The sequence below is a fragment of the Globicephala melas genome, chromosome 12, assembly GCF_963455315.2.
Source record: "Globicephala melas chromosome 12, mGloMel1.2, whole genome shotgun sequence".
Classification (NCBI taxonomy): domain Eukaryota; kingdom Metazoa; phylum Chordata; class Mammalia; order Artiodactyla; family Delphinidae; genus Globicephala; species Globicephala melas.
In genome coordinates this window covers 71,188,776-71,215,649 of record NC_083325.1, presented here as the reverse complement: position 1 = coordinate 71,215,649, position 26,874 = coordinate 71,188,776, and the positions used below count along the sequence as shown (strand labels likewise).

Here is a 26,874-nt window from a genome sequence, read left to right as displayed (position 1 = left end):
TAAGATGGCTTTTTGTGAAATTTCTAATTGGCCTTTAAAACCAGTGCCTCTGGAAACTGAGTGACTTAACTTGGTACGTAGACAGATGGGAAAGGTCAATGAGCAGGAAGACCTTCCTCTAACAGAACAAATGTCCTACTTGGAATTTTCCTCATACCTGAAGAGCCAGCCCTGCTCAGTTCTGCCTTGTTTGTTTTCAAATCTAAAGTAATTTATCATACACCTGCCTGTACTAAATTTTAGGCTGCATATTTCCTATTCATTGTCCTTTTTAACTTGCAAACTTTTATAAAATAGGTATTAATTTTTTAAAATTAGCTTTTCTTTTTAACATTCTTCTGATGTTAGCAATTGTGTTTTAAATGATAATTACTTAGTAAGCTAGACTTTAAAGTTCAACAAAAACCAACTGGGAAAAAGGCTCTACATAGAAAATGCTCTGTTTAAAGACTCGTGCACGTCTAAGCCTCGGCTTTAAAATTTCATCCTATCTTCTCTTGAAAACTTTTTTAAAGCTTTTTAAGAACATTTTCACGTGTATGTGAAAGTAGCAAGATTAGTATAAGGGACTAGTTCTAGGTTTTCAAATCAGCCTTTGATATGTAATTTTTATAACCCCAGATAAAGAGGTGACTTCAGTCACTCTTTCCACGTCAAAAAGTAAGTTGTAGTTGGTCTTGGGAATCTTTAGACTTAAGGGTTTGTCTTTTAAAACATTGCACAATAGCTACTTTAAAGAATGAATATTTTTAATGTAATAGTAATAACAACATATATATTTTCAGTCAACAGTTATTCATTTAATACCTAGTATTTCCCAGGCACTGGGGCTACATCCATGAAGAAAATGAAAATCCTTGCCCTCATGGAGCTTGCATTCTAATGAAGCTTGACTGACAAATGAACAAAATATGTGGTGTGCCAGAAGATTAGTGCTATGAAAAATTAAGTAGGGAAGGAGGGATAGAGAACACTACTGGAGGAGAGTGGTTGCAGTTTAAAACAGGAAAGTCAGGTCTTCAGAGAAGGGGACATTTGAGTGAAAATATGGAGAAAGAGCTTTCTAGGCGGAGGTGCAAAAGTCTTGAGGCTGGAGCAGAGTGAATGCAGAGACTTGTAGGAGATGAGGTCAAAGAGGTAATGAGGGCCAGGATGGTGTAGGGCCCTATAGACCAATGTAAGAACTTTGGCTTTTACTCTGAGATGGCGAGCCATTGGAGGATTTTAAGCAGGGGAGTGACCTGATCTCACTTGGGTTTTGGAAGGATCGCTCGGGATTTTGTGTTGCACATAGTTGTGGAGAAGGCAAATGCAGAAGCAGGTAGACCTGTAGGAACCTATTGTAATAGTACAGCTGCGAGAAGATGAGTCGGACCAGAATTGTAGCAGTGGAAATTGTGAGAAGTGGTGAGGTTCTGGGTGTATTTTGAAAGTAGAGACAACAGTATTTGCTGACATATCAGATGTGGAGTGAGAGAAGAATCAAAAACAACTCCAAGGTTCTTGGCCTGAGCAAACTGGAAGGAAGGAATTTCCATTAACAGAGATGGGGAAAAGAGGCAGGTTTAATTTATTTTCTGTCATGATAAGTTTGAGATTCCTGTTAGACATCCAAGAGGAGGAGATGTCAAATCTATTGGATACAGAGGCGGCTGAAATTTAGGGAGTAGTTGGGGCTAAAGATACAAATTTGGAAGTCATCAGTATATAAATTGGCTTTTAAAGCTAGGAGACTGAAAGGTAACTGGAACCCAGGTCTCTTAACTAGGCCATCTCCCTCATATTAAATAATCATGCCAAAGTAGGGTTTATTCCAGGAACAAAGATGGTTCAGTATTTGAAGTCTTACACTGCAAATCACCACAGTAACAATGGAGAAAACCCATATGATCATCTCAGTAAATGAAAAAAAAAACACACATATGAATTTTTTAGATTTAGCAAAGCAGTGGCAGAAGGGAGCGTCCTTAATCTGATACAAAGAATTTGCTGAAACTTTCAACAAATTAACATACCTAACAGTGAAGATTTAAAAGCATTCCCATTGCAGTCAATAATAGCAAGTCAGGGATACCTATGAACACGGCTAGTATTCTACTACAGGTCCTAGCCCGTGCAAGGACCTGAACTGACCTCTCCATAATGCAATAAAATGAGAAAAAACATTGAGTATAATGATTGCATTGAAAGAGACTAAATTGTCTGTGGTGGTGATAGATATATAGTGCTTTTGTAGGGTATTGTTTAAATTGATCCTTAAATTTGAATTGATTAATTCCTGTTAGGAATTATTCACAGATAAGGAAACTGAAGCAAAATTGCATAGCCATAAGTAGCAGAGTTCAGCCTTAATCTCAAGTCTTCTGGGACTGTCCTCTGCCTTGCTCTTTCTGTTTATACCATAAGGAAGTAACACCATATTGCTTACGGCTCAGTTTTCATTTTGTAACCACATCATCAGTCTTGTGCCATTATTTCACACAGCTTCCTTACTGATGTCCCAGCTTTCCTCCCCATTCCCAGCAAATACATCTTGTACCTGTTGCCAGAACAGTCTTCCTCTTGGATCATTAGTACTTCTTCAGAATTCCTTACATCCAATGCTGAGGAGGAGGTGGAATGCCTTATCCCCACTTCTTCCTTTACAGAGTGAGTTTAATAAACATAATCCTATGGAGTCAGTTGTTCCACTCCTTGTTCTTCTTCATGCAGTTTGAATGAATAGCCTAGTTGGTGGCTGATTGCTTTTGGTCCATGTTTCTCGTTTGGGTGGAACTAATCAAAGCTTGATAGATTGAATGTGGGGGATATATTCTCTCTCTCTCTCTCTTCTCCACGTGACCAGTAGGAAGGAGCAACTTTCGTGAGTCTCAGGACAGGAAATTAGCAAGCCCATTCAGGCTATCACACAAAGCTCTATCATCTAAGCTATGGATAATAAAAGTGATATTTTGCTTTGTCACCTGCTTTTTATCTTATTTCTCAAAAGCCTAGGTTCAGGGCTTCCCTGGTGGTGCAGTGGTTGAGAGTCCGCCTGCCGATGCAGGGGACACGGGTTCGTGCCCCGGTCCGGGAAGATCCCACATGCCGCGGAGCGGCTGGGCCCGTGAGCCATGGCCGCTGAGCCTGTGCGTCCGGAGCCTGTGCTCCGCAACGGAAGAGGCCACAACAGTGAGAGGCCCGCGTACCGCAAAAAAAATAAAAAAACCTAGGTTCAGAACTTGGGTGCCACTTTTTTGGCCCTTGCAAAGCCCCCAAAGCTAAAACTTAGGCCAGCTTTTAAGACCTACCATATCTAGATCTCAAAGTAGAGGAGAAGCTGGGGCTGTGCTAACTTGCCCTCAGAGGACAGCTAAAACTTGTGAGGTCATAGTAGCCGAGGGCAGTGGTTCGTGGTTCTCAGCCATTTTTCCACACTGACACCTTCTCGTCAGTAACAGTGGTTCACCACTGCCATTATTCTCAACCAGGAAGCAGTGCACACCCGTAGGATGGCATCTCAGAACCTGTGGGGAAGATACGTTCATTAAACAACAATAAAATGAGACTTTAACATGGCCCCCTAGGGGAGCCCTGTGCGTTCTGCCAGCCCCATGAGAAGCAACGACCTAGGTGCTGATCCTCGGCTTTACAAGCTCAGAAGCTCAATTTTGTCAGCTCATCCACTTATAATTGGTCCCTAGAGTATTGAGTCACACAGCTCATAGTCACAGGAGACTGATTTATAATCCAGAATGTCAATTAACCAATATATAATGGAAGATACAGCTTCCCAGCGCTTGAACTCCTCGTGACCCCTTTTCAAACCACTCTCTAACTAGTATCTAGATGGCTGAAAATCAGAGGAGTAACCAGCTATGAGAGGTTAAGAGAAAATTGACTGACAAAAGGCCTGATTCTCAATCCCAGTCCTGCCACTGACTTTGATCTTGGGCAAGTCAAAGCCTTTCTGAATCAGTAACCTTGAGACAAGACTGCCTGCATCACAAAACTGTCAGGATTGATTAACACATATGGAAGCACTTCGTTCATAATAAAAGATTTTTTCACATGTAAGAAACTTAGCAAAGCATAGGAGACTCTTTTTCAAGGATTTGTCACCTATTCTAGGTCTTGCAGCACAGACTTTGCTCCATTGGAGGATCCGTTTTTTGTAAATTTGGTATACAAGGCCAGATACAGTGTACTTAGTGCCAGATTCTTCCTCTCCATCTTGACTCCTTCCTGTAAGCACATCATACACTATCCTAATGTGTTGATTGTAAATCACACACATTTATCGTACACTTTTTAGGTTGCCTGCCTCCTGGGACCAGGCTGCTTCTAGATAACACCAGAGTTTCCGATTCAGTAGGTCTGGGGTAGGGCCTGAGAATTTATATTTCTAATAAGTACCCAAGTGATGCTGATCTAGGGACTATGCTTTGAGAACAGCTGATCTAGTTCAGATGATAATGAGCTTAGCTGATTCTAATAAGAAAATCTGCCACTTCCCTGCTACTGTCTTGTTCTCACTTGGGTCAGCACATGAGTGCCTGTCCTTTCCTCACTTGGGTAGAAATTTATGCTATTTGTGCTCCCTGCTTTGGGATTTACCAGAGCGTTATTTCCCAGGTGTGTAGACACTCATCTCTCTCTGGCTTTCTCACTGTCTTACTGCAGAATTTGAATTTTAAAAAATACGTTAAAAAAAAATACAGTGTCATTTGGAAACGTTTTCCTAATTGTCTTGAATGGAAGTAGCAGGGAGTGGATGGCATCACTCCCTAGCAGAAAAGGAATTAGACTGGCTTACATGACTCATGGCTTTCCCTTAAGGAAAGCTCCTTAAGGGCCATGTCTTATATTTTTATGCTCAGGTTGTAGCACCAAGTGCCCCGGCATTGTTCCAAGGGATTTGTACATACTGACACATCTAATCCACATAGCACTCCTGTAAATCCCTGTTGTACAGATGAAGGTCCTGGGGCTCAGGGAACTCGAGTGAAGTGACTTGCCCAAGTTCACACAGCTGAAATATGCGAGAGCCAGGATTTGGACTCAGGCTGTTTGCTACCAGGGTCTGAACTTTAACCACTATGTTATGCCATGTAATACAGTGCTCAGTAAGTTTGTTCAGTGTTATGAAAGGCTATGTGCTTCCCGCTTCGTAGAAGAAAATTAAGTCAACAGGTATTTCTTCTTATACTATAAACTCATGTATATTCATACCTTCATATATACCTTCATATACCTTCATATATACCTTCATATACCTTCATATATACCTTCATATACCTTCATATATTCATACCTTCATACCTTCATTCATACCTTCATATATTCATATATTCATACTATAAACTCATGTATATTCATACCTTTTCCCCACTTCTTTTCTTCTAGTCTCAGAAAAGGTTTCTCTCTCTCTCTCTATTCAAGGCCTGTCCTTCCTTATGCCCTTGACCCTACCACTTCTCATTTTTTCCTGAACTTCTTTTATCAGTTATTCCATTTAGTAACTTCAGTCTCTCTTCTCCTTCTCCTCCTTCTCACCTATTAACTTGCTCAAGCGTCTAAGTAAATTCCCCTTTGGGACCCAGCATTCACCTTTCCAGCCCCCACTGTCCTCTCCTCCCATTCAAGCTTCTTAAAATAGTCCCCACCTCTTACCTCCCCTCCCATTCTTGTCGGTAGGTTCCAGTCTGATTCCCACCTCATATACTATTTAAACTGCTTTCACCAAGTTAATCAACATATTCCCAATTGCTAAATGTTTTCATTTCTTATTTAGTGAAATTCTGTGCTGCCCTTGATTGCTCTCTCCCCCTTGAGACTCTGTTCACTTGGGTTCCTGGGGTTGGTTCTGCCCTCAGCACTCTACCAATTCTCCCTGGGAGACCCTATCAACTCTCCTAGTTTCAAGTGACCATCTCTTATAAAGGAAAATCTTCCTATCTAGTAGCTTGGCAGTCTTGGTATCTAGAGGGTGGGGGGAAGTGTACCCATTTTACCTTGTACATTTCTCTCTGTATTAATATCTATATATCTGTCTTCTCACTAGATTCTTCATTACCTGAGGGCAAAAACTTTTATTCACCTTTGTATCCTCAGCTCTTAGTACAGCCTGCCACAGTAGACATGCAACAGATATCTGTTGAACAAATGACCCTTTATAAACTTTGCTTCACAGATGTCCAAACAATTTCAGTAGATATCTCCAAATGTTTATAGAAATATTTTAAGCACTCAACAGTGTTATAATAGATGTTCAGAGAAGGGAGCTATCATTTTTGGCTGCGTAAGACTTTGTGACAGTGATAGCACTTGAGCCACAAAGTTTCAGTCCAGAGGCAGGAAAGGGAGGGGGAGAGTACTAACATTCGACTCCCAGGCCAGAGACTAGAGGGCAGCAACTGGAGTCTTCATTGATACATCAAGTTTGGATCAGGGAATAGAAGATTCACCTAAAAAGGTAGGAAATATAAACGTGGAGGGCCTGAGGGCTAAGCTAAGGAATCTTGACTTTATTCCTGGGCAAGTTGGAGCCTATACTGAAAAGGGTGCTCAGTGATCCTATCAATATATGAACCTGGTGGCAGAACGCTTGCTGCCTTGTAACCAGGATACGCTAGGTGAGCAGACCAGTGGGACACTCGTGAGCGAAATGAGAGCCTGATTCAGGGTGGTGGCACTGGAAACTATAAGAAAATAGATGTAGCACTTCACATATTTTATTAAATCAAATAAATTTTAACATCTTTGAAATGAAATTACATGTCTCAGCTTAATTGGTAGCATTTCTTCTTTCTTAACAACACGTAAAATAATGGTATATCTCAAAGTTGATGGTGTCCAAGATTCAATGATTACAATACCTGGATGTGAGTAAGAAATAGGGAATTCAAAGGAAAAGTTTTAAACCTGGGTAACTGGAAGAACTCTATTATTCCTAACAAAAAAGTAAGGGTATTTCCTTGATCCCTATATAGGAGTCTAACCAAATCTTCTATTTGAGCAATGACCCATAGATGATAATGCTACTCACCTACTTTCCCCATCTGAACTTATAAATAATTAAAAATACTTATTAATGGCAACTTTAATATGAACATGTTTTGACCCTCAGGAAACTAACTGTCATAATTTAAAGGGAAGGGAATTGCCACTGAAAGGAGTACAACGGTGCTTAGGGATGGACGGCATGCAGTTTCTGGATCCAGCTGATACTCAAACATATCAAAGCAATTGATAACTTCAGTCATTTGAACAATCGGAACTTCTTCAAATACTGGTTCACTTCTTCCTTGGGGTAGGGACGGAGTGCAATGCAAGTGGGGATGTTCTCTGGCTGCTCCACCCACAGCTTGTGGTCAATGTTCTTCTGTTGCAGCGTCTCTGCCAGCAACTTTAAGGTGGTCTCATCTGGGGCCTACAAGGAGCAGAACACAGACTGAAAAGCCCATTTAGTAAGTGACAAAAGGCAAAGGAAAAAAAAAAAAGTATGGAGGGGGGCTCCTCTTAACTGAAACTGGAGGAACAGCTCTACCGAAGAAGGAACTGTAGTGCATGTCTCTAGAAACAACAGCTTCATTGCTCCATTTGCCATTCACTCTCTGAAGGGGTGGGAGTGGGGGTGGGAATGCATTGTCAGTAATTATGCTCTACACATTTTCTAGTTCTGGTGCCTAAACAGCATCCCTAATCCCTCAGCCAGCTCTGACTTTAAGAGCTGACTACTGGAAGGATTTCTAAAATCACATCACCTCCACCTCCCTCCTACTTCCACCCTAGTCCACACAAACCTAGAAGGATTTTCTTTCCGCCAGGATAGTTCCCAGTTTTTAACTCAAGCGTGGGCAAACTATTCTCTAGTGTCCTTCTGACACTGTTTCTCATCATCTTTATCACCCATGCTGAATCCCATTACAGGAAATAGCATAGCTATCACTCAGAAAATAAAGATACTTAGTGTGTTATGTTGCATAAGGTATATTTTTTTGCCTATGAAGGCAGAAGCCACTAAGATAACTAGAGGTTTGTCTTAATCAAATTAGAGGATGCTGGGATTGCCACTCTTAATCTGCTGAGTCCTTTGGGCATGCTGAAGAAGAATGCATTGACTTCCCCTCCCTCCTCCTTCAGCACCAGGAGCAGCACAGTACAAGTTAGAGTGAGTCCAAACCCTTGCTCTACCACTTACTGATTTGTGTGCTCTTTGATAAGTTATGTGACTTAGCTGAACCTTTGTGTCCCTGTTGTAAAAGGGGATGATAATGCTTCCTAGTAGTAGTGAGATTCAATGAAATCAGGCTCAGATCTGTGCCTGACACAAAGCACCCAGTGAATGGAGTTAATCTTGGCACTGTCTTATATTTTATTGGTCTTTATGGCTACAGCACCACCTTTATTTAATCAGTGGTGACTCCTACGGCCCTTTCTTGAGTCATAGCTAACAACAGAATCATGAGATGTCTTTTAAATTCAGAGGAGTCACTTACTCTCTGTGGGCTTCAGATATCTCATCTGAGAAAAGGGGTATTTTATCTGCCTGAAAGCAAGGGAGTGGGGGATGTCTGAACTACATGATTTCTTGAAGCCTTCCTATAAAATGCTATAAAAGGAATCTAAAGGAAAAAGCTATCTGTTTCTTTTCTGCCTACTTATAGATTCTCAAGACATTTTCCTACAGGTTACAGTTTAATGTTTCATTACCCAACAGCAATTTTTCTCTTGAAAAATGATCTGCTTTTGCCAGCTGGCCAGGAAGGAATTACCCAACCCCTCCACCCCAGGTTTATTTATTAAAATAAATAAATTTTATGAGAAGAAAATTGCTTTAAAATGAAAGCAATATTTTTTTCATTATAAAATGTGTGCTTAATGTAGGAAACTAAAAAAAAAAATAGAGAAGCATTACAAAATAACCAAAATTCCACTACCCACTCACTACTTAATATTTGGATATATTTTCTTAGTTCTTACTTTCAAAATCTGGATCACTTTGTATGTAGAATATATAGTTCAATTAGAATCGCATCATGAGCACTCTTCCATGCCAGGTAAATATGCTCCAAAAAACATGATTTATGCTAGTTTCGTAATAATCTGTTATAAGGGCATAAGTTTAGACAATTCATCGTACTGGAAATTTAGTGATTTCCACTTTTTTTTACTATGATAAAATGCTCCTATCCTTGTACAACGCTCTTTGGGTGCATCTTGCTATTTTCTTAGGATACATTTCTAGAGGCAGAATTGACAGAAGGTAAAGGTAAGATCTGTTTGGCTATCTGTAAAAAGAACCTTACGTCTGATGCTAGGTTCAAATTATACTAGGGTTCACATTTATTTTCAAATAATTTGGCGTCAGAACCAGGTAAATGCTCCAGTTTGACTTCACTTGCAATAAGGAACCCCGCGTCCTTACCCTTCTGGATCGGTTTTGCGAAGAGGGTTAAGGACAGTACTTTTCTGCGCAGCCATTAAAAGGCCGGCGCAGTGCACAGGTAGAAAGGCGGGTGTCGCTCCACCAGCCTCCGCCCTCACAGGCATCTGTTTAAGAGGGACGCAGGTAAGACCGAAGGGGTGCGGGAAGCATTTATAACGGGCCCGATGTCCACTCGTCACACCGTCAGGCCCCGCCCAGTCAAGGTAAGGCTCCCTGGGCAATAGCTCAAGCCCCAGAAACCTTACCAAAACTTGTAAGTCAAACACCCTCCCCACTAATGCCACACCCACTCCATGAAGTTAGGCCCTCCGACTCAAGACCACACCCTCTTCCGGTCTCGATATCCTCAGGGCCCCTCCCCCCGCCCGCGCCTCACCTCGAGGACCACCTTGCGCATGCGCCCCAGCTCCCGGAGGTAAGCGGCCGTGTGCGGGTGGTCCCGGTGAATGTGCAAGGCCGCGGTGGCTGCGTGACAAGCCTGTGCTACCAATGCGCCCGCTGGCCAGGAAAACGGCGCCTGTGATAGATCCTTTCGTAACACCAGGTACTGTACCAGGATCTGCGGCTCTGCGCCAGCGGCCGCCATCTTCCCGCACAACTTAAAGGCCAGGCCTATCCTCCGATGCATGCCGGGATCAGGGAGGGGCCCTGAGTACTGCCATGTTTTTGTACGTTGGGAGTGCAAAGCACGCTGGGACCGGTTGGCTTGGATTTGAAGGCAAGCGGGAACAGCCAGAGGAGAGGAAGTAAGGGAAAGTAAGACCCAGTGGCGGTCGGGACCGTGATAGGGTGGAAGGCTGAGCGGCATTCTTACAGCTCCTTCCGTGTGCAAGGAAGCCCGGAGGAACCAGAGGTGCGGCGCCTTAGGAGCGCGCAGGGGTGGGGAGGTAGACGTGGACACCGCCGACTCGGACCCGGGGAGCGGACCGGGCGGGTCAGGGAAGGGGAGTCCTAGCGACGACACTTGGGGTGTCCGGGGCGCACGGGTGCGTACCAGCGTTGCGTGTGCCTGCCCTCTAGGTTTCTCTGAATATGAATCGATTCTTGCCATTTTATTTTGTCTCCAAGGACAGCCCTATTACTGGTGCTTGGACAGCTTTCTAGCAAGGCTCTTGGAAATCTGAGGAGGAGATGGAGCTGGCGAATACTCTAAGTCAAGACGGCGAGTCCAGAGGAGGTATTCAAAGGGTCGCCTTTCCCCCCCTTACTCCTGCTGCCCAAACAACGCGCAGGTTGAAAGCCCTTCCCTCCTCTAACCGATGTGTGACCTGTCCTGTTTGGGAGCAGGATGGTGAAAGGAACTAACATTGAAGACTTAAAGGGACAGGCAGCTAAGATCATTGGAGCAGGGAAAATTACTTCACATATTCTAGGCTCTTATCCCTTTCTAGACCAATAGGTTGCATTCCTAGTATGCTAAGCGTTCATATTCAGAGCTACAGTTCTAGCCAATGAGCTTTCTTTACTCTTCCCAGGATTTGGAGGGAGCCATTTATGCATTACTCCCGTGGAAGAGGCAGTGACTGGTATTGGTCAGACCTGGGTTGGAGTCCTGGCTCTGCCATTATAAATACTGTGGCCTTGGGCAAGTTATTTTACTTTTCTCTGCCTCAGTGTTTTCATCTGGAAAATGGAGATGAATAATAGCATTGTGGTGGTGGCTGTGGAAATTAGATAAGTAATTCTTTTAATGCTTTTCAAGTGAAGCATTTAGCACATGCCTAATGCATAGGAAATATTAAATAAATGCTTTAATTCTTTGCATGCTTTGCAAGTAAAGGATCTAGCACAAGTGTCTCTTTTTTTAATAAATTTATTTTATTTAGTTTTGGCTGTGTTGGGTTTTCGTTGCTGCACGTGGGCTTTCTCTAGTTACAGTGCGTGGGCTTTTCATTGCGGTGGCTTGTTGTGGAGCACGGGCTCTAGGCGCGTGGGCTCAGTAGTTGTGGCGCACGGGCTTAGTTGCTTCGCGGCATGTGGGATCTTACCGGACCAGGGCTTGAACCTGTGTCCCCTGCATTGGCAGGCGGGTTCTTAACCACTGTGCCACCAAGGAAGCCCCACAAGTGTCTTAATATGTAGGAAATGTTCACAGATGCTTCACTGCTAGAGTTGATTAGCATTATGAAACTGTGACCTTTACTATATTGGTCTTTAGTTAGTCTCTTAGGATCTGAGATTGCCTCTGAATTTCTATCTGTTGGTGAGCTTGTTTTCCTGTCTGATACCCAGTAATATTGGTGGACGGTTCCTTTCAGTGTGTGCCTTTATAGTCCTATGCTCCTAATACTTTTCAGAGTACTTATTCAAGCCTCTGTGGATGTCTAAATCCAGTTATGCATTAGCACTTTGGGAAAACATGCGTAAAACCAAAAAAAACAATTCTGCATTAAAAAAACAATTTCTGAGAGAGTCTGAATTTGGTGACCCTGTTTTCCTCTGGGTCACTATTATCATAGATAACTGAGATTAGCCATTTTCAGATGATGCCCTTTTTGAACAGTGTCTTGGTCAGGGACTGCTTGTAGGTCAGTGTTCGGCCTAAGAGGTTGCTGATCATTGACTTCTGTTGTCAGCTCCTCCTGTTTTATAAATTGTTGGCAACGTCTCCAGTTTAGCTGACCACAGAGTTCTGGAAAAAGGGTCACCCTCTGTTCTTCCCTGAAGTGCTTCCCATTCCTGGGGTTAGAAATCCTTAGCTTCTTGTGAAATTCCCTTTTTACTTCCCTCAGGTGTTTTAGCTCACTTGGAAAGACTAGAGACTCAAGTGAGCAGATCCCGTAAAAAAATGGAAGAGCCACAGAGCGCACAGGCAGAGGAAAGTGCTCTTGGAACCAGGATTCATGAACTGAGACGTCTGCGAGATAAGCTGAGGGCTGAAGTGAAACAACATCAAGCTAGTGTGAGTAGAAGGGTGATCGACGTTGGCAGGCTTTCCTAGAGTGTAAAAAACAAACATGATCTGGGAATTAGCAAATTTGTGTAATACGTTTTACCTGTGGTCTTACTGGATGGATTTCAGTCCTTGATCCCTCAAGTGATCAAATCTGTAGAGTCGGCTAATGTCAATATCAGCTAACAGCTGGCAGGCATTACTGATGGGCCAGGCGAATTCTTCATAATAATCTCTTAAACCTGCCCTCATAGACATGAGCCTGTTACCTTAATCTCAGCCAGACTTGAGTCATTGGTACTTTTGTCATTAGCACCATCTTTCTATAATCCAACCTGAAACCTCACAGTAAACTTTGACTTTTCCCTCTTTTCAGCTTTCTCTCTAGCCCAGGTTCAGTTAGTAAAACCTGTCAAATTCTTCTTTAGATTGTCTTTGTGCCCCTCCCCCACCCTCTGCTGTAGAGCACGTATTATCCACATGGGTCCTAAATATTTACCAGGTGATTTAGATGGCGGGATTATTGCAGCAGTCTGCTAGTTTGTTTTCTTCTGGTATTTATACTTCTCTGATAAATTCCACACAGCCAAGAAAATCTTCGTAAAACACTACATTTTTCATTAAATTACAAGTTTCCTTGCTCAAAGTGTCAGTAATTATTCATTCCTCCTGGGTTAAGGTCAGCCTTCTTTTTCTTGTCTTCCCTCCCTCTCTTCCTTTTCCCCCTTTCCTCCATTCTCTTCCTCCCTCCCCCCTTCCTTTTTTATTAAAGTAAAAATATATATATATATATATATATATGTATACACATACACACATATGTGTATATATGTTGTGCACAAATCTGAAGATCCTTTTACAGAACGAACACACCCTGGTAAGTACCACACAGATCAAAGTGTAGACTACTACCAGCACCCCAGAAGTCTCCCTCTTAAATCCTCCTAGTCATTTCCCTCAAGGTAACTGCTATTCTGGTTTCTGTTACTATACATTGGTTTTACTTGTTATGGAGCTTTACATAAATTTAAAAAGTATAAACTCTGTTATGTCGGGCTGCTTTTGCTGAATGTTATCTCTGTGAGGTTCATCCATATTGGTGCATGCTGTGGTCACTCTTTTATATTGCTATATAATTATTCCGTTGAAGAAATATCCCACAATTGTTTTACTTATTGTACTTATTGGTGACATTTGAGTTATTTGGATTGTTTCACTTTGGGGCTATTAAGAATAATGCTGCTGTGAACATTGTTGTTCCTGTCTTTTGATATAAAAATATATACTTTTCTGTTGAATTGCTGGGTCACAGGGTATGCAGATTATCTTTAGTAAATACTGTCGAACAGTATTTGAAAGTTATTGTACCAATTTTACATTCCCAGCAACAGTGTATAAGGTTTCCATTGTTCTGCATCTTTACTGATACTTGGTGTTGTCAGTTTTAGAAATTTTTCATTCTAGAGTGTGGGAGTAAATCATTGTGGATTAATTCGCGTTCGCCTATATAACTGATGGTTTTAAGTACCTGTTTGGACACTTGAAAATCTTGTGAACTTCTTAAGACTTTTGCAGAATTTTGATTGGGCTGTACATCTCTTATTAAATTGTAGAATTCTTTACACATTTTGGATATGAGTTATTTTTTGTGTATCTGTATTCCAGATCTTCTTTTATGTTTTGTTTTTTTTTTTGGCCGTACACGGGCCTCTCACTGTTGTGCCCTCTCCCGTTGCGGAGCACAGGCTCCGGACGCGCAGGCTCAGCGGCCATGGCTCACGGGCCCAGCCGCTCCACGGCATGTGCGATCTTCCCGGACTGGGGCACGAACCCGTGTCCCCTGCATCAGCAGGCGGACTCTCAACCACTGCGCCACCAGGGAAGCCCCAGATCTTCTTTTAAAGACTGGCTTGCCTTTTCACTCTCTAACATTGTGATGAGAAGAAAGTCTTCATTTTAATGAAGTTTGATTGAGGAATCTAACTTTATGCTTACCGTTCTTGTTTCCTTTTAATCTTTGCCTAACTTTAAGAACATGAAGATATTCTGTGTTATTTTCTAAAAGCTTTATTTTACTTTTTATTTTCAGAATTACAGTCCCTCTGAAATTGATTTTTGTGTATGGTGTGAAATAGAGGTCATACTTCTTTTTTTTTTTCCATATGGATATCCAGTTCATCCAGTACTACTTCTTGAAGACCACTCTTTTCCCACTGTATTGCAGTGGGTCTTTGGGTCCACTGTGGGCCCGCTTCTGAGTTCTGTTCTGTGCCATTGGTCTATTTGTCTTTGTGCTAGTACCAGAGGTTTATTACTGAAAGTTTTGATACCTATAGTTTAGGTCTTCTTCAGAATTATCTTGGCTATTGTTGGCCCCTCGAATTTCGCATAAATTTGGGAATCGGCTGTCAATTTCCAAAAAGAAACCTCCTGTAGCTTTGATTGGAATTGCACTGAATCTATATATTGATTTGGAGAGGACTGAAATCTTTATAGTATTGTGTCTTCCAGTCAGTGTACATGGCGTATCTTCTAGCTTCTTGGGATGAACACTTACTGTTTTATAAGTCTTTTTTTCTCCTCTATGTGTTTAAGGTTATAAATTTCCCTCTAAGCATAGAATCTTAGTCCATATGGGCCACAATAACAAAAGTGCCATAAACTGGATGACTTATAAGCAACAAATATTTATTTTTTACAGTTTTAGATGCTGGGAAGTCCAGGATCATGGCACCAGCAAATTCAGTGTCTGAGGACTTAACTACCTCTTTGATTGTGGTCTTACTGTAACCTCACATGCCGGAAGAGGCATGCTAGCTCTTTGGCATCTCTTTTATAAGGGCACTAATCCCATTCATGAGGGCTCCCCCATCATGATCTAATCACCTCCCAAGGGCCCCACCTCCAAATACCATCACATTGGGCTTTAGGTTAGGTTTCTGAAGTTTGAGGGACACAAACATTCAGTTGATAGCACATGGCTTTAGCTGTATCCCACAAGTTTTGGTATATCATGTTTTCATTATTTCAATTCAAAATATTTTTGATTTCATTGTAATATCTTCTTTTTCCCATAGGTTTGTTTTAGAAATATATTGCTTAATTTCCAAAAATTGGGGGATTTGTTAGTAATTTTTTTAGTTACTGATTTATAGCTTAATTCCATTGTGATCAAAGAACATGACCCAGCATGTGGTCAGTTTTGATAAATGTTCCATGTGCATTAAATGTGGGTTTTGCATTTTGGGGTACTGTATTCTCTCTATCAAATAGACCAAATATGTTCATCATGATGTTCAGATATTTTATATCCTCACTAATTTACTTGTCAACTTGTTTTATCAGTTACTGGGATAAATGTGTTGAAATCTCCTGCTGTAATTGTGGATTTGTACATTTTTTTCCCTTTCATTCCATTTTGCTGTATAGTAGGTCCAAACAAATTTAGGATTGTTATATCTTCCTGGTTGACTTAACTTTTATCATTATGAAATGTTCCCTTTTCTTTTAGTTAAACTTCTTAAAGTCAACTTTGTCAAATATTAGTATCACTACAACAGCTCTTGTTCTTGTAAGTATCAATAGCATATAGTTAGAAATTTTTAATCCAGCCTGGCAATCTTTGTCTTTTAATTAAAGTATTTAGTCCATGAACTTTTAATATGATTACTAACATATCTGGATCTCAGTCTACCATGTTATTATTTATGATCTTATTTGTTCTTTGTTTCTTTCTTGTCCTTTCTTTCCACCTTTTGGATTGATCTTTTTTTATTATTTCACTTCTCTAATTATACATGCTTTTAGCATTCTTTTTGTGGTTATCCTCCACAAAACATGCTTTTTTTTTCTTACTAGAATATACTTTAGATTAGTACTTGTACCACTTTCTGGATAATTACAGAACCTTCTAACATCTTTTCTCTCCCACACATGCAGCCTTTCATGTTATTATTGTCATATGTTAATTCTACATATACTTAAAACTGTATGAAACACTTTTGTTTGTATAGTCACTATGCCTTTAGAGTTATATATACATATTTACCTTTTTCAGTGCTCTTTATTACTTGCTGCATTTCCAGATTTTCATCTGGGATTATTTTCCTTCAGTGTAAGTAGTTCCTTTTGGTACTACTTTCAGTGTAAATTTGCTGGAAATAAATTCTCTATTTTTGTTTGTCTGAAAATGCTGTATTTCACTATATTTTTCATGTTTAGAGGGGTATTTTTGCTCAGCATAGAATTATAGATTGAAATGTATTTTCTTTTATACTTTAAATACATTTTTCCATTGTCTTCTAGTTCCATAGTTTCTGTCAGATGTTAGTCTTATTGTTTGCATATAGTGTGTCTTTTGCCCTTTGGCTGCTTCATGGTTCTGTCTTTGGGTTTTAGCAGTTTTATATCATAATGTGGCTAGGATTGGTTTTCTTTCTTCATCCAGCTTGGTGTTTGTAGCACTTCTTAAATTAATTACTTGCTGTTTCTCATTTATTTGGAAAATTTGGCCAGCATCTTTCAAATGATGCATCTGCCTCATTCTTTCCTGTATTTCTGGGGCTCCCAAGTATGGAGTTTTTGTTTTGTTTTTACTGTGACCTATGTCTTATATCTTTAATCTAGATAAGAAAATACACCTATTTTCTACTTTTTCTATGTGTCCAGTCAGCTTTTAAACCTGTTGAATTCCTGATTTTGGTTATTGTATTTTTTGGATTTAGGATTTTCATCTGACTTTAATAGATTCCAGCCCCTTGGTGTGAGTTCTTCATCTTTTAATCTATTTTAATGACTATGCCTAATAACTCAAATAGCTGAATCCCTTTGGATCTGCTTCTGTTGTCTTCTTTTTTCTCCTGGTTTTCAGAGGTCTGTTCCTCTTCCCTGATATGCTTCATTTTTTTTTTTTCAGTGATGGGTATCATATGAAAAAATATAGGGATTCTGAACTATGTCCTCTTCCTCCAGAAAGAATTTCATTTTTTTTCTGACAGGCAGATAGCATATGGCATATCACTTTAATCGCTGAAGTAGTCTGTTTCTGGTTTGCCCTTACTCCTAGGGTGTAGTCCTTTGGTGGGGGGCGGGGGGACCTCACTTGAAAGCTTGGGTGTGTTGGGAACAGATCTGTCAAGATCCCCCTTCTTTGGCAGGCCCTGATCTCCAGAATCTCTGCTTAGCTTTTTAACTTTCAGGAGCTTCTTTCTGTTTTGGTTTCTAAGTACCCAGCCACACATAGGCAGTTTAGGATTTGGCAAGTGCCTGGAGGGCAAGTTGTATGCAGAATGTTGGGTTCCCTCTTCTATAGTTTGACCCACAGGAAGGCTGCTCTGGTAACGTTGATCTCCAGTTTTTGTTTCCCTGGCATGGTGAGACTGCTACAAAATTTAGCCTGCAGCTTTCTATTTGGCCTGTATGCCTTGTGATTAAAATCAGCAAATGCTGAGGGGGAAAACCTCAGGAAATCCCAGCTCACTTCAGAGCATTTATCCTTAGTCTTCAATCTGGCTATTTTGGTGATTCTCCAGTGCCTTCGGGCCATTTTCTGTTTGTTTACTTGCATGATTGCTTATTCCTCTTTGGTATTTGATCCAGCTTGTGTAGTTGTCTCAGAGGGAGAGTTAGTCCAATACCTCCTACTGGGCCGTATCTCGCAGCGTGTGGCTTAGAGTCAGTATTTCTCATCCTGGCACTTGAAAACCTGCACAGTCTGACCCAAACCAACTTTCCCAGCCTTGCCTCTTCGCAGCTGTTTTTGCTTCCTAGACTTTCCTGACATCCTTTTCTTTCTCCTCTCACAGTACTCTCCATGCCAACCAAGTTCATTGTTGTCCAGGCCAGCACAATTTCTACTTCTGATTCCTAGCACTATAACCCACAAGATTCTTCTTCTGCTGTGAATTCATAGCACCAGGTGGCTGGCCACTGTAGCATTTCTTGATCGATTATATAATTAAAAAATATTGTGCATTTAAATTTTTTCCAGGTAGGTGAGGGCATGGGATTTCTATTATGCCCCTTTGTACCCAGTTTGATCTGCTACATATCTCGCAGGTTAAAGCATCTACTACCAATGTAGAACCTGACCAAACATTAGAGATTACTGAGCAAGAAAGTTTGAAGAGAAAATGGGAAAACGTGAAAGCCATTCTGCAGGCATATCGTTTTACAGGTATAGTTTTTTTCTGACCTGTTTCAGTCTGGGTCTCTTGTCTCTAGTGAGTTAGTTTGCAAGATGTATTATAAGTCCTGGACTTACTTCATGAACGTTGACTTTTGCCCCCTTCAGCATACACACACAAAGCTGGCATGCTCTTCCTAGGCAACTTGCCCTACAGGACTGGCCCCTTTGTGCAGCAGCAGGTTGACTGGTGGCTGGCTTAGACTGTTCATTTTTAGCAATTTGACGTGTGCTAGATGGTGTGCTACAACTTCCTTTACTGCTGGCTTGCTTTATGCCACTGGTCAAATAGTTTGAACCCCTCAAGTCTCTGTTTCACCATTAAAATGAGGATTTATTTACCTATTATCTGTATCATAAGAGGATTGTGGGAAGACGTGGGGACTACCATAAATTATTTGACACTCAGGAAAAAAGAAGCATAGGTAAATTGAAAAGTTCAAAATCTCTTCCTCAGTAATTTAATATTTAGGATGCTCTTTCTTTCCCACCATTCTTCTGTGGTTTTATCAACTCAAAGTGAGCTAGAGTCAGTGAGAAGAGTCTGTTGTCATTCATTCAACGAGCATTTGAGCCCATGATGTATGTAACTAGGCAGTGCTGAGGGGACTGGGATGCACAGGTGAATAGGATACTGCCTCTGCCTGACATCTCTTAAGGTATCGTCTTATTTGTCTCAGGGATCAGTGGGAAACTGACCAGCCGAGGAGTCTGTGTCTGCATCAGCACTGCTTTTGAGGGGAATCTGCTGGATTCCTATTTTGTGGACCTTGTCATGCGGAAACCACTTCAGATACATCACCATTCGATTCCAGTCTTCATTCCTCTGGAGGAGATATCTGCAAAATACTTACAGACTAATATTCAGCACTTCCTGTTCACTCTCTGCGAGTACCTGAATGCTTACTCTGGGAGGAAGTACCAGGCAGATCGACTTCAGGTATCTGCGATCTTATAAAGCATTTTGTGAGCCCAGATGAGCTTAAAAGGAGAAAAAGGGACATGTTCTTTTTTTGTACTTTCAAATGTTTCATAACTCTGAGCCGGAAGTTTGACCACTGTCCTTCTAATGCTTGTTTCTTATTAATATACAAGCTATTTTCCACCTTCTCTTCTGTTGAAACTCTGGATGATGTTGAAGCATGGATACCAGTTAAGGGATTATTCACTCATGAATGGTGATTCTCAAGCTTTTGAACTTGACCCTTCCTTCGCCTCACAAAGTGGTAGGGTACAGTTGCTATACTTTTAATTCAACAGGAATTTATAGAGTACCTACTATGTGCCGGGTGTCTTGCTGAACCTTGGGTATAGGTGCACAGCAGAATAATGGTTTCTTGAAATACCACAGAGGAATACTCTCCATCTTTGCCTAAGCTCTGGCTTACCTTCTATTTAGGGTTGCAGTTGAGCTTAGTGTTGAGGTAAAAAGGGAAAAAAAAGGTAGGAAATGAATGCAAATAGGGAATAAGTGACTCTTAAAATAAGTGACTCTTATACCTCTTTATGCATTTGGAATGACTCTGAAGCTCCTGGTTGTCAGATAAACTTAAACTGATATGTAGCCTGGTTGTCAGATAAACAAATTGGTACGTGAATGTAGACTTGAAGCATCTCAGCCATACATATGTCAATGCAGTTCTTGGCAGAAATAGTATCTCCCCTGTATCCCCAGCCCCTGGCCATTTACTTAGACTCTAGGCTGCTACCAGTTCTTAATTATCTTATAAATCTCTGTCATTTGTCCTTTTTTCAGGCCTTTCTCTGTCCTTCATTTATTTCTGAGATTTAATTAATAGGCCCTGTTTTTGGTAGACATGTTTGAAGCGGCATAACCTATCACTGCCTTTGGAGTTGTAATTGTCATATACTTTGTGTCTCTTTTGATCCTCACCCCCATTAGAGTGACTTTGAAGCCTTTCTGGCTGGGCCTTTGCAGAGAAACTCACTGTGCAACTTGCTGTCATTTACTTACAAAGCGGAGCCAGAAGGCCAGTCCTTCCCATTTTGTGCTAGACTGCTATATAAGGACCTCACGACAACTCTTCCAACTGATGTCACTGTTACTTACCAAGGTAAGAGGAAGGATACCTCCAGGAAGAAATTATAATATGCCTGGGTTACTCAGATTGATTGAAACAGGGCGAAATAGACTATATCAGTTGGGCCTCTTGAGACACTTTCTTCTGTTTATATACTATGAACAGAAAAATATGAAGACAGACACCAAGAATATCTTCCTTGTTTCTACCAAATTTTCTTCTCCTCTTTGTAAGTAGTAAACACAATTATCCTAGTTTTCCTTTCTCCTTTGCTCCATCCAACTCCGCTAGAGTTCTTTCAGCTTATGATTTGTTTTCATTGGAGACCCCTCTTAGACAGCTAATGAGGCTGTGTCATAGGGTCACTGTGGTGGAGAGAGCCAAGACTCGTTTCACTGTGAAACCAAGTAGACATGACAAGTCAGCATATACTTAGCTCTCCAGAGACTTCTCTAAATGAGAATTTTTCAGGGATGGCTGAGACATTTGCTATGACTTTGTTTTCGTTAAGTGTACCATAGTACATGGGCGATAATGAGAAAAAGGATAAAATGTTTTTACGAGGCAGAAATTTTGAAGCTGCCACAGGTTTCACATCATAGGCTTTTGATTTCTCTGGGCAGAGTTTCTGGTCTCAAAATTTCATTGGACCAGTAAGGGGCAAGCCTCTCTCAGCTCCAGACCAAATTAAAAAAAAAGTTAGACGTGTCCAGAATATTAGTGAGTGATCCAAGTTCTGATTCCTACAGTTGCACTAAATGAGATTGATAGGTTCTATCTTTTTCTAGGGACGGATGCATTATCCACCACACAGGAAGAACAGCGAGCAGCCCATGAAAATCTGTTTTTTACAAAGCCCCTACATCAAGTGTTTACTTCATTTGCAAGAAAAGGAGACAAGCTGGATATGAGCCTGGTCTCCTAGAATATTATTTTCATTGGGAACACATCAGAAGTGAGTAAACTAGTACTGACCACAGTTGCAAGCAAGGTCCTGGGAACTGAAAACTGTTGTAAAGGCTCAGACTCCTTGCCTGGGGACCGTCCTTGCAATGAGAACAGACACCCACCTCACCAGCATGGTTAGGGACAAGTTTGAGTCTGTAGACCCTGGCATTTTCAGACAGTTCTCCATGATTGCCTGGTCACTTGTTACAATGCTCAAGAGTATCTCTTCTCTTGCGATACTGATTTGATCATACATGTTAGCGAAAAATCAGAGTGGTCTGTGGGGGTAAAGGGAGTATGTACCATACAATTGAAGAGTATTTCTAGCTTTTATGATACCTTCAAGTAATTTTGCCTTACTTTCCTTATCTGTGACTTTTGAAAAGAAAGTTCTTAGAACACTCTAGGTTCATGATATGACATGAATCATATAGTTAAGAAGGGAAGTGTGTTTAATCTTTTGTTTGGAATGGAATATTCTAGGTCACTGCTTTACAAAGAATATGGCATGAGAAAGTACTATGGATAAAATAATGAGGGTTCCATGTATCTAATGTCGTTTCCTAGAACATGTTAGTAGAGCACAGAATGTATTAATAAGCTCAGCGGTAAAAAAGCATGATCAGAAGTCTCATAATTTGATCACTGCAGAGGGAAGCGGATCCCCCTCCTTTGTCTCTTCCCTCTCCTGCAAGCTGCAGGCCCTGGCTGTACATGTATCTTCCTCATCTCCTGGTCCAGTTAGGGTGCCACTTCTTGTAACCATGGCCTCTGCTCTGCTGGTGCTTTTTGTTCCTTGGCTTGGGAGTATACGCAGGGCTAGTGCTCGGATGTAAAAACCTGTCATCGCGCTATTTTAATTCCTGTCCCGTTTCCCGCCCCGCCCCACTCCCCCAGTCACAAATAGGAGTCATTACCACCCGTACTGCCCAAGGCCAAGACCTGATGGCCACGCAGCAACCTGCAGGTGTGGCAGCCCCAGCTAACTCTGGGAGGAGCACAGGGGAATGGTCAAGCCAGCTTGGACCACCATTTAGAAAGAAGCAGCTTAAGAAGAGAGCAAGGTCCTAGTTTAAGCTCTTGCCTTCCAGGCACATGGTGAGGACCAGTGTGGGAGGCAGCAAAGCACTTCTCAGGTGAGGGCTGGTAACAGAATTTTCCCAATGATCATATTCAAGCTGAATAAAGCTTTTAATAAAACAGTCTTGTTCTTTATCAATACCTGTAAATTCGCTTTTAAAGCAGTAGCAAACGCGACTGTAGCAAGAGCTCAAAAGGCAAGGCAATATCGGAAAGTTTTTTAACAGAAAGTTAAAAATATAAATGTAGAAGATCTGTTTATATATTTTTCTTTCAGAAATAAAGTCCCTTTCCCTCCCTCCCTCCCACCAGGTAGAAGGAAATATTGCACTTTCTGCTCTCATGACTAAGGTGACTGACTGGGGTTCCAGAAGAACCTTTCAAGATTATCAGGACGAGGCCCATTTCACGTAACTCGGACCACAGAGGCAAGCAGGTCTTCAGAGTGAATGCTTCCAAGTTCTAGCTGGGGACAGAGCAGCTGCCAGCCCTGTACGTAAACAGAGCTGCCCCACCTGTGCTCCCAGCCGGGCCCAAAGGCAGCAGCCTTGTTCTGCCTCTGGTACATTCCTGCTCACAGTGGCCACGGCCTCTCTGGGGGAGGAGGGCTGGTCGAGACCAGGGCTCTGGAAGGATTACTCCAATACTATGCCCAAGAGCCCTACTCTCTGGGGAAGCTACAGGCACTACAGGCACACCAAGGAATAGTATAGCCGCCCTCAGAGCTCACACATCCATAAACAGATGAAGGCTTGAGATTTTTAAACCTAACGTCTACGTGAGTGTGCACCTCAACAGCTTGGGAATGCTGGGACTTGGTCACTTGTCCTTTCCCAAGGCCTGCCTTCGATTCCAGAAAATACCCTCTCCCTCCCGTGTGGACTCTCTGGGGGCTCGAGGCCATTCAGGAGTTGTCTACTACCTGGTGGGGCAGTGTAACCGAGGAGCCATTAGGGAACGTGGCTGGCTTCTCTCGCCCCTTCAAGAAGAAGGTTAGCAGCTCCCCCTTCCCTTTCACAAAGATGGGCCCTCTCCTCACAAAGCGGAAGCCGTACTCTCGAAGGATGACTTGAGTTTCTTCCACCACCTGTAGAGGGAGAACCGAGAGCGTCGGCTTAGAGAGTGAACCTGGGCCGAGGGGCCCGGTGCTACCCACGCAGGATCCCCATCCACAGGCTCCCAGCGCTCTTCTGCCCCTTCCAGCCTGTGTACCGGTTGCGGGGGTGGGGTTTGCCTGGCCCACCCCTCTGTAACCTTCGTGCTCCCTCTCCTAGGAGGTCAGCCACAGGTCGCCTTGCTTGGCAAGGCTGCTTTTCTGTCCCCTTTGCCCTTCTTGTGGAGCTTTCCTGCCAGAGCCAGTGATACAGATCAGGGTGGTTTTGGGGGGGAGCTGTTGGAGGCCCAAGGGTCACTGGGAACCAAGAGGCAGGACATGCTTTTTTTTTTTGCAGTATGCGGGCCTCTCACTGCTGTGGCCTCTCCCGTTGCGGAGCACAGGCTCCGGACGCGCAGGCTCAGCGGCCATGGCTCACGGGCCCAGCCGCTCCGCGGCATGTGGGATCTTCCCGGACCGGGGCACGAACCCGTGTCCCCTGCCTCGGCAGTCGGACTCCCAACCACTGTGCCACCAGGGAAGCCCGAGCAGGGCATTCTTTTATCCAGAACTTAAACCTGCATTTTGTAAATGGGTTTGAAGTATTTTCTCCGTTTTACTGAAGCATGTCGTCCCAGTGTGGCCCTTGATCTCAGCATTGCCAACTTAATGTTCTGGGCCAACAGAAAGGAGGCAGTAGTGCCCTGCAAAACATGCATTATTCCGATTCCACTCCCTGGGATCTGAGCACACGGTCGGCTCTGTTGCTGGACGTACCTGAATGTTGCCCATGACCCCTGTGGACTCCATCCTGCTGGCTACGTTGACTGTATTGCCCCAGATGTCATAGTGTGGTTTCCGGGCTCCGATGACGCCAGCCAGTACCCCTCCTTTGTTCATGCCTGAGGTAGAGGCACAGAATTCAGCACAGCCCCATCTCAGAAGCCACCAACTCTTCTCACGGAATTTGCCACCTGGCTCCAACCACAAAGCTCCTAGTTATGTAACATACTCCTCGTCAAGCCTAAGCTACCGGAGGACAGAAGTCACGTGTCCTTCTCACCCTCCTCGCTCTGTGCTCGGTAAATGTCAGCCACCCCAATATACTAACTCATTTAGGACAGAAGTTGCCAGTTTCTCTCTTGGCACACCTGGTACTTCAAGTCTCCTGTGACCTTGCCCAGGATCGAGACCCCCTTCCCAGTAGTGGGTGGCAGGTGACATGAATCCTAACAGGCTGGACTGAGGTGAACAAGGCCCTCAGGCACAGAAGGTTCCCTGGAAAGGTAGACAAACTCAAGTCCCAGCCGGATTCAGAACGAAGGCCATCATCGTCAACAGCGTGGGACAGGGATGGCTCACCATTTCATCGCACTTCCAGTTCGATCATCAACCTAAAGACCCGTAAGGTCCCTTCCAGCTCGGTGAGTATGAACCTCCCCAGCCCAAACGCCTCAGGTGTTTCTAAGCCCCGTCCTCCCCGATTTGCCGAGCCCCCTGCACCAGGGGGAGCACGGCAGGAGTGGGCGAGCCAAGAGGCCTTACCTATGCGCAACATGAAGTTATTGAAGGACTGGTTGTTGATGTTGGTGAGCGTGTCTTTCATGGCGAGCGCGAAGTCGGCCAGATCCGCCAGGTGCTGCCAGCGCTCCTTGTCTGACCTCTCCTGCACAAGAAAGCAACCGTGAGCGCCAGGGCCCGCCGGGCGCCTTCCTTCCCTTCACCTGCTAGTTACAGGCCTTGTTCTGCACTTCCTCCCACAGGGGAGCCAGGGACCTCTTTAGCTCTGACTTGTCACTGTGACAGCTCACCTGGGTCCCTCTGGGTCCAGGGCAAGGATGGGCAGAGGTGGTGGGGAAGGCAAATCCTTCCCAGCCCAGCTGCTGTCTGCCATGCGTCTGGCAGGGTCGTGTCACCACCCTATCTGAACCTGGCCTTTGAATTTTGTATCGTTGTCCTCATTTGTTTCTTCAAGTAATTGTAAGCACTTGAGGGTGATGACCATTCTAGATGTGTTTCTTTAACCTCATCCATAAAGTGGATGTGGCAGTAGGACTTACACTGTACAGCACAGTTGTGAAATAAACTAGGGTAATGTTTTAAGAACAGCCCTTGGGACCAGGGTCCCCACAGTTCATTTCCTCTCCCTCTGGCGCTAAGCACAGCTGGCCTCACAGGGCTGAGCCAACAGGAGAATAATCTGTCAGCCAGTGAGCGTTAACGACTTCCCTCTCCTAACAAAACCATTTCCCCAGCCCGGACATCTTCACTGTTACATAACTGTGTAGATAGTTCCTGCTCCCCGGTTCTTATGAAAGTATAGAGCATTAAGAGGGCATGGCCACAGGCACATGAAAAGATGCTCAACATTGCTAATTATTAGAGAAATGCAAATCAAAACTACAATGAGGTACCACCTCACACCAGTCAGAATGGCCATCATTAAAAAGTCTACAAATAACAAATGCTGGAGAGGGTGTGGAGAAAAGGGAACCCTCCTACACTGTTGGTAGGAATGGAAATTGGTGCAGCCACTATGGAGGGTCCTCAAAAAACTAAAAATAGAGTTGCTATATGATCCTCCAGTCCTATTCCTAGGCATATATCTGGAGAAAATTTTAATTTGAAAAGATACATGTACCCCAATGTTCACTGTAGCGCTATTCACAATAGCCAAGACATGGAAACAACCTAAATGTCCATCAGCAGATCAATGAATAAAGAAGATGTGGTACATATATACAGTGGAATATTACTCAGCTATAAAAGAATGAAATAATGCCATTTGCAGCAACATGAATGTTGGACCTAGAGATTACCATGCTAAGTGAAGTAAGTCAGGAAGACAAATACCGTATGGTATCACTTACATGTGGGATCTATAGGATACAAATGAACTTATCTATGAAACAGAAACAGACTCATGGATGTAGAGAACAGACTTGTGGTTGCCAAGGAGGTCGGGGGTGGGGGAGGGAGGGACTGGGAGTTTGGGGTTAGCAGATACCAACTATTATATAGAGAATGGTTAAACAAGGTCCTACTGTAGAGCACAGAGAACTATATTCAATATCCTGTAATAAACCATAATGGAAAAGAATATGAAAAAGAATGTATGTATATGTGTATAACTGAATCATTTTGCTGTACAGTACAAATTAACATTGTAAATAAACTATACTTCAGTAAAATAAATTTAAAAAA

General features: G+C 42.7%; 3 protein-coding genes across 9 annotated transcripts in view; 1 reads left to right on the top strand and 2 right to left on the bottom strand.

Moving 5' to 3' along the window:
* Positions 1-6,697: 6,697 nt before the first annotated feature.
* PTRHD1 (peptidyl-tRNA hydrolase domain containing 1) lies at positions 6,698-10,082 on the bottom strand. The gene is made up of 2 exons (XM_030858251.3): positions 9,807-10,082; positions 6,698-7,411 (listed from the first exon to the last, which is right to left on the bottom strand). The coding sequence occupies exons 1-2, from the start codon at positions 10,056-10,058 to the stop codon at positions 7,241-7,243; spliced, it is 423 nt and encodes a 140-aa protein (XP_030714111.1). The 5' UTR covers positions 10,059-10,082; the 3' UTR covers positions 6,698-7,240.
* Positions 9,823-26,626, top strand: CENPO (centromere protein O). 5 transcript variants are annotated; one of them, XM_060309968.1, is made up of 8 exons: positions 9,823-9,974; positions 10,504-10,607; positions 12,163-12,332; positions 18,381-18,498; positions 19,188-19,447; positions 20,411-20,582; positions 21,338-21,504; positions 22,890-26,626. In XM_060309968.1, the coding sequence occupies exons 2-7, from the start codon at positions 10,562-10,564 to the stop codon at positions 21,472-21,474; spliced, it is 903 nt and encodes a 300-aa protein (XP_060165951.1). In that variant the 5' UTR covers positions 9,823-9,974; positions 10,504-10,561; the 3' UTR covers positions 21,475-21,504; positions 22,890-26,626. The 5 variants fall into 5 exon arrangements, with proteins under 5 accessions (XP_060165951.1, XP_030714104.1, XP_030714105.1 ...); XM_030858244.2 differs by having other exon boundaries at positions 10,499-10,607; XM_030858245.2 differs by having other exon boundaries at positions 9,823-10,176; positions 10,499-10,607.
* Positions 22,394-26,874, bottom strand: part of ADCY3 (adenylate cyclase 3) — an 83,186-nt gene continuing 78,705 nt past the window's right edge. For all 3 annotated transcript variants that reach the window (XM_030858243.2, XM_060309965.1, XM_060309966.1), the window contains 3 exons: positions 25,216-25,336; positions 24,448-24,572; positions 22,394-23,664 (listed from right to left, as the gene is read on the bottom strand). In XM_030858243.2, coding sequence (XP_030714103.1) covers positions 23,482-23,664; positions 24,448-24,572; positions 25,216-25,336 — 429 coding nt within the window. In that variant the 3' untranslated portion in view covers positions 22,394-23,481. The remainder of the gene's footprint in view (positions 23,665-24,447; positions 24,573-25,215; positions 25,337-26,874) is intronic.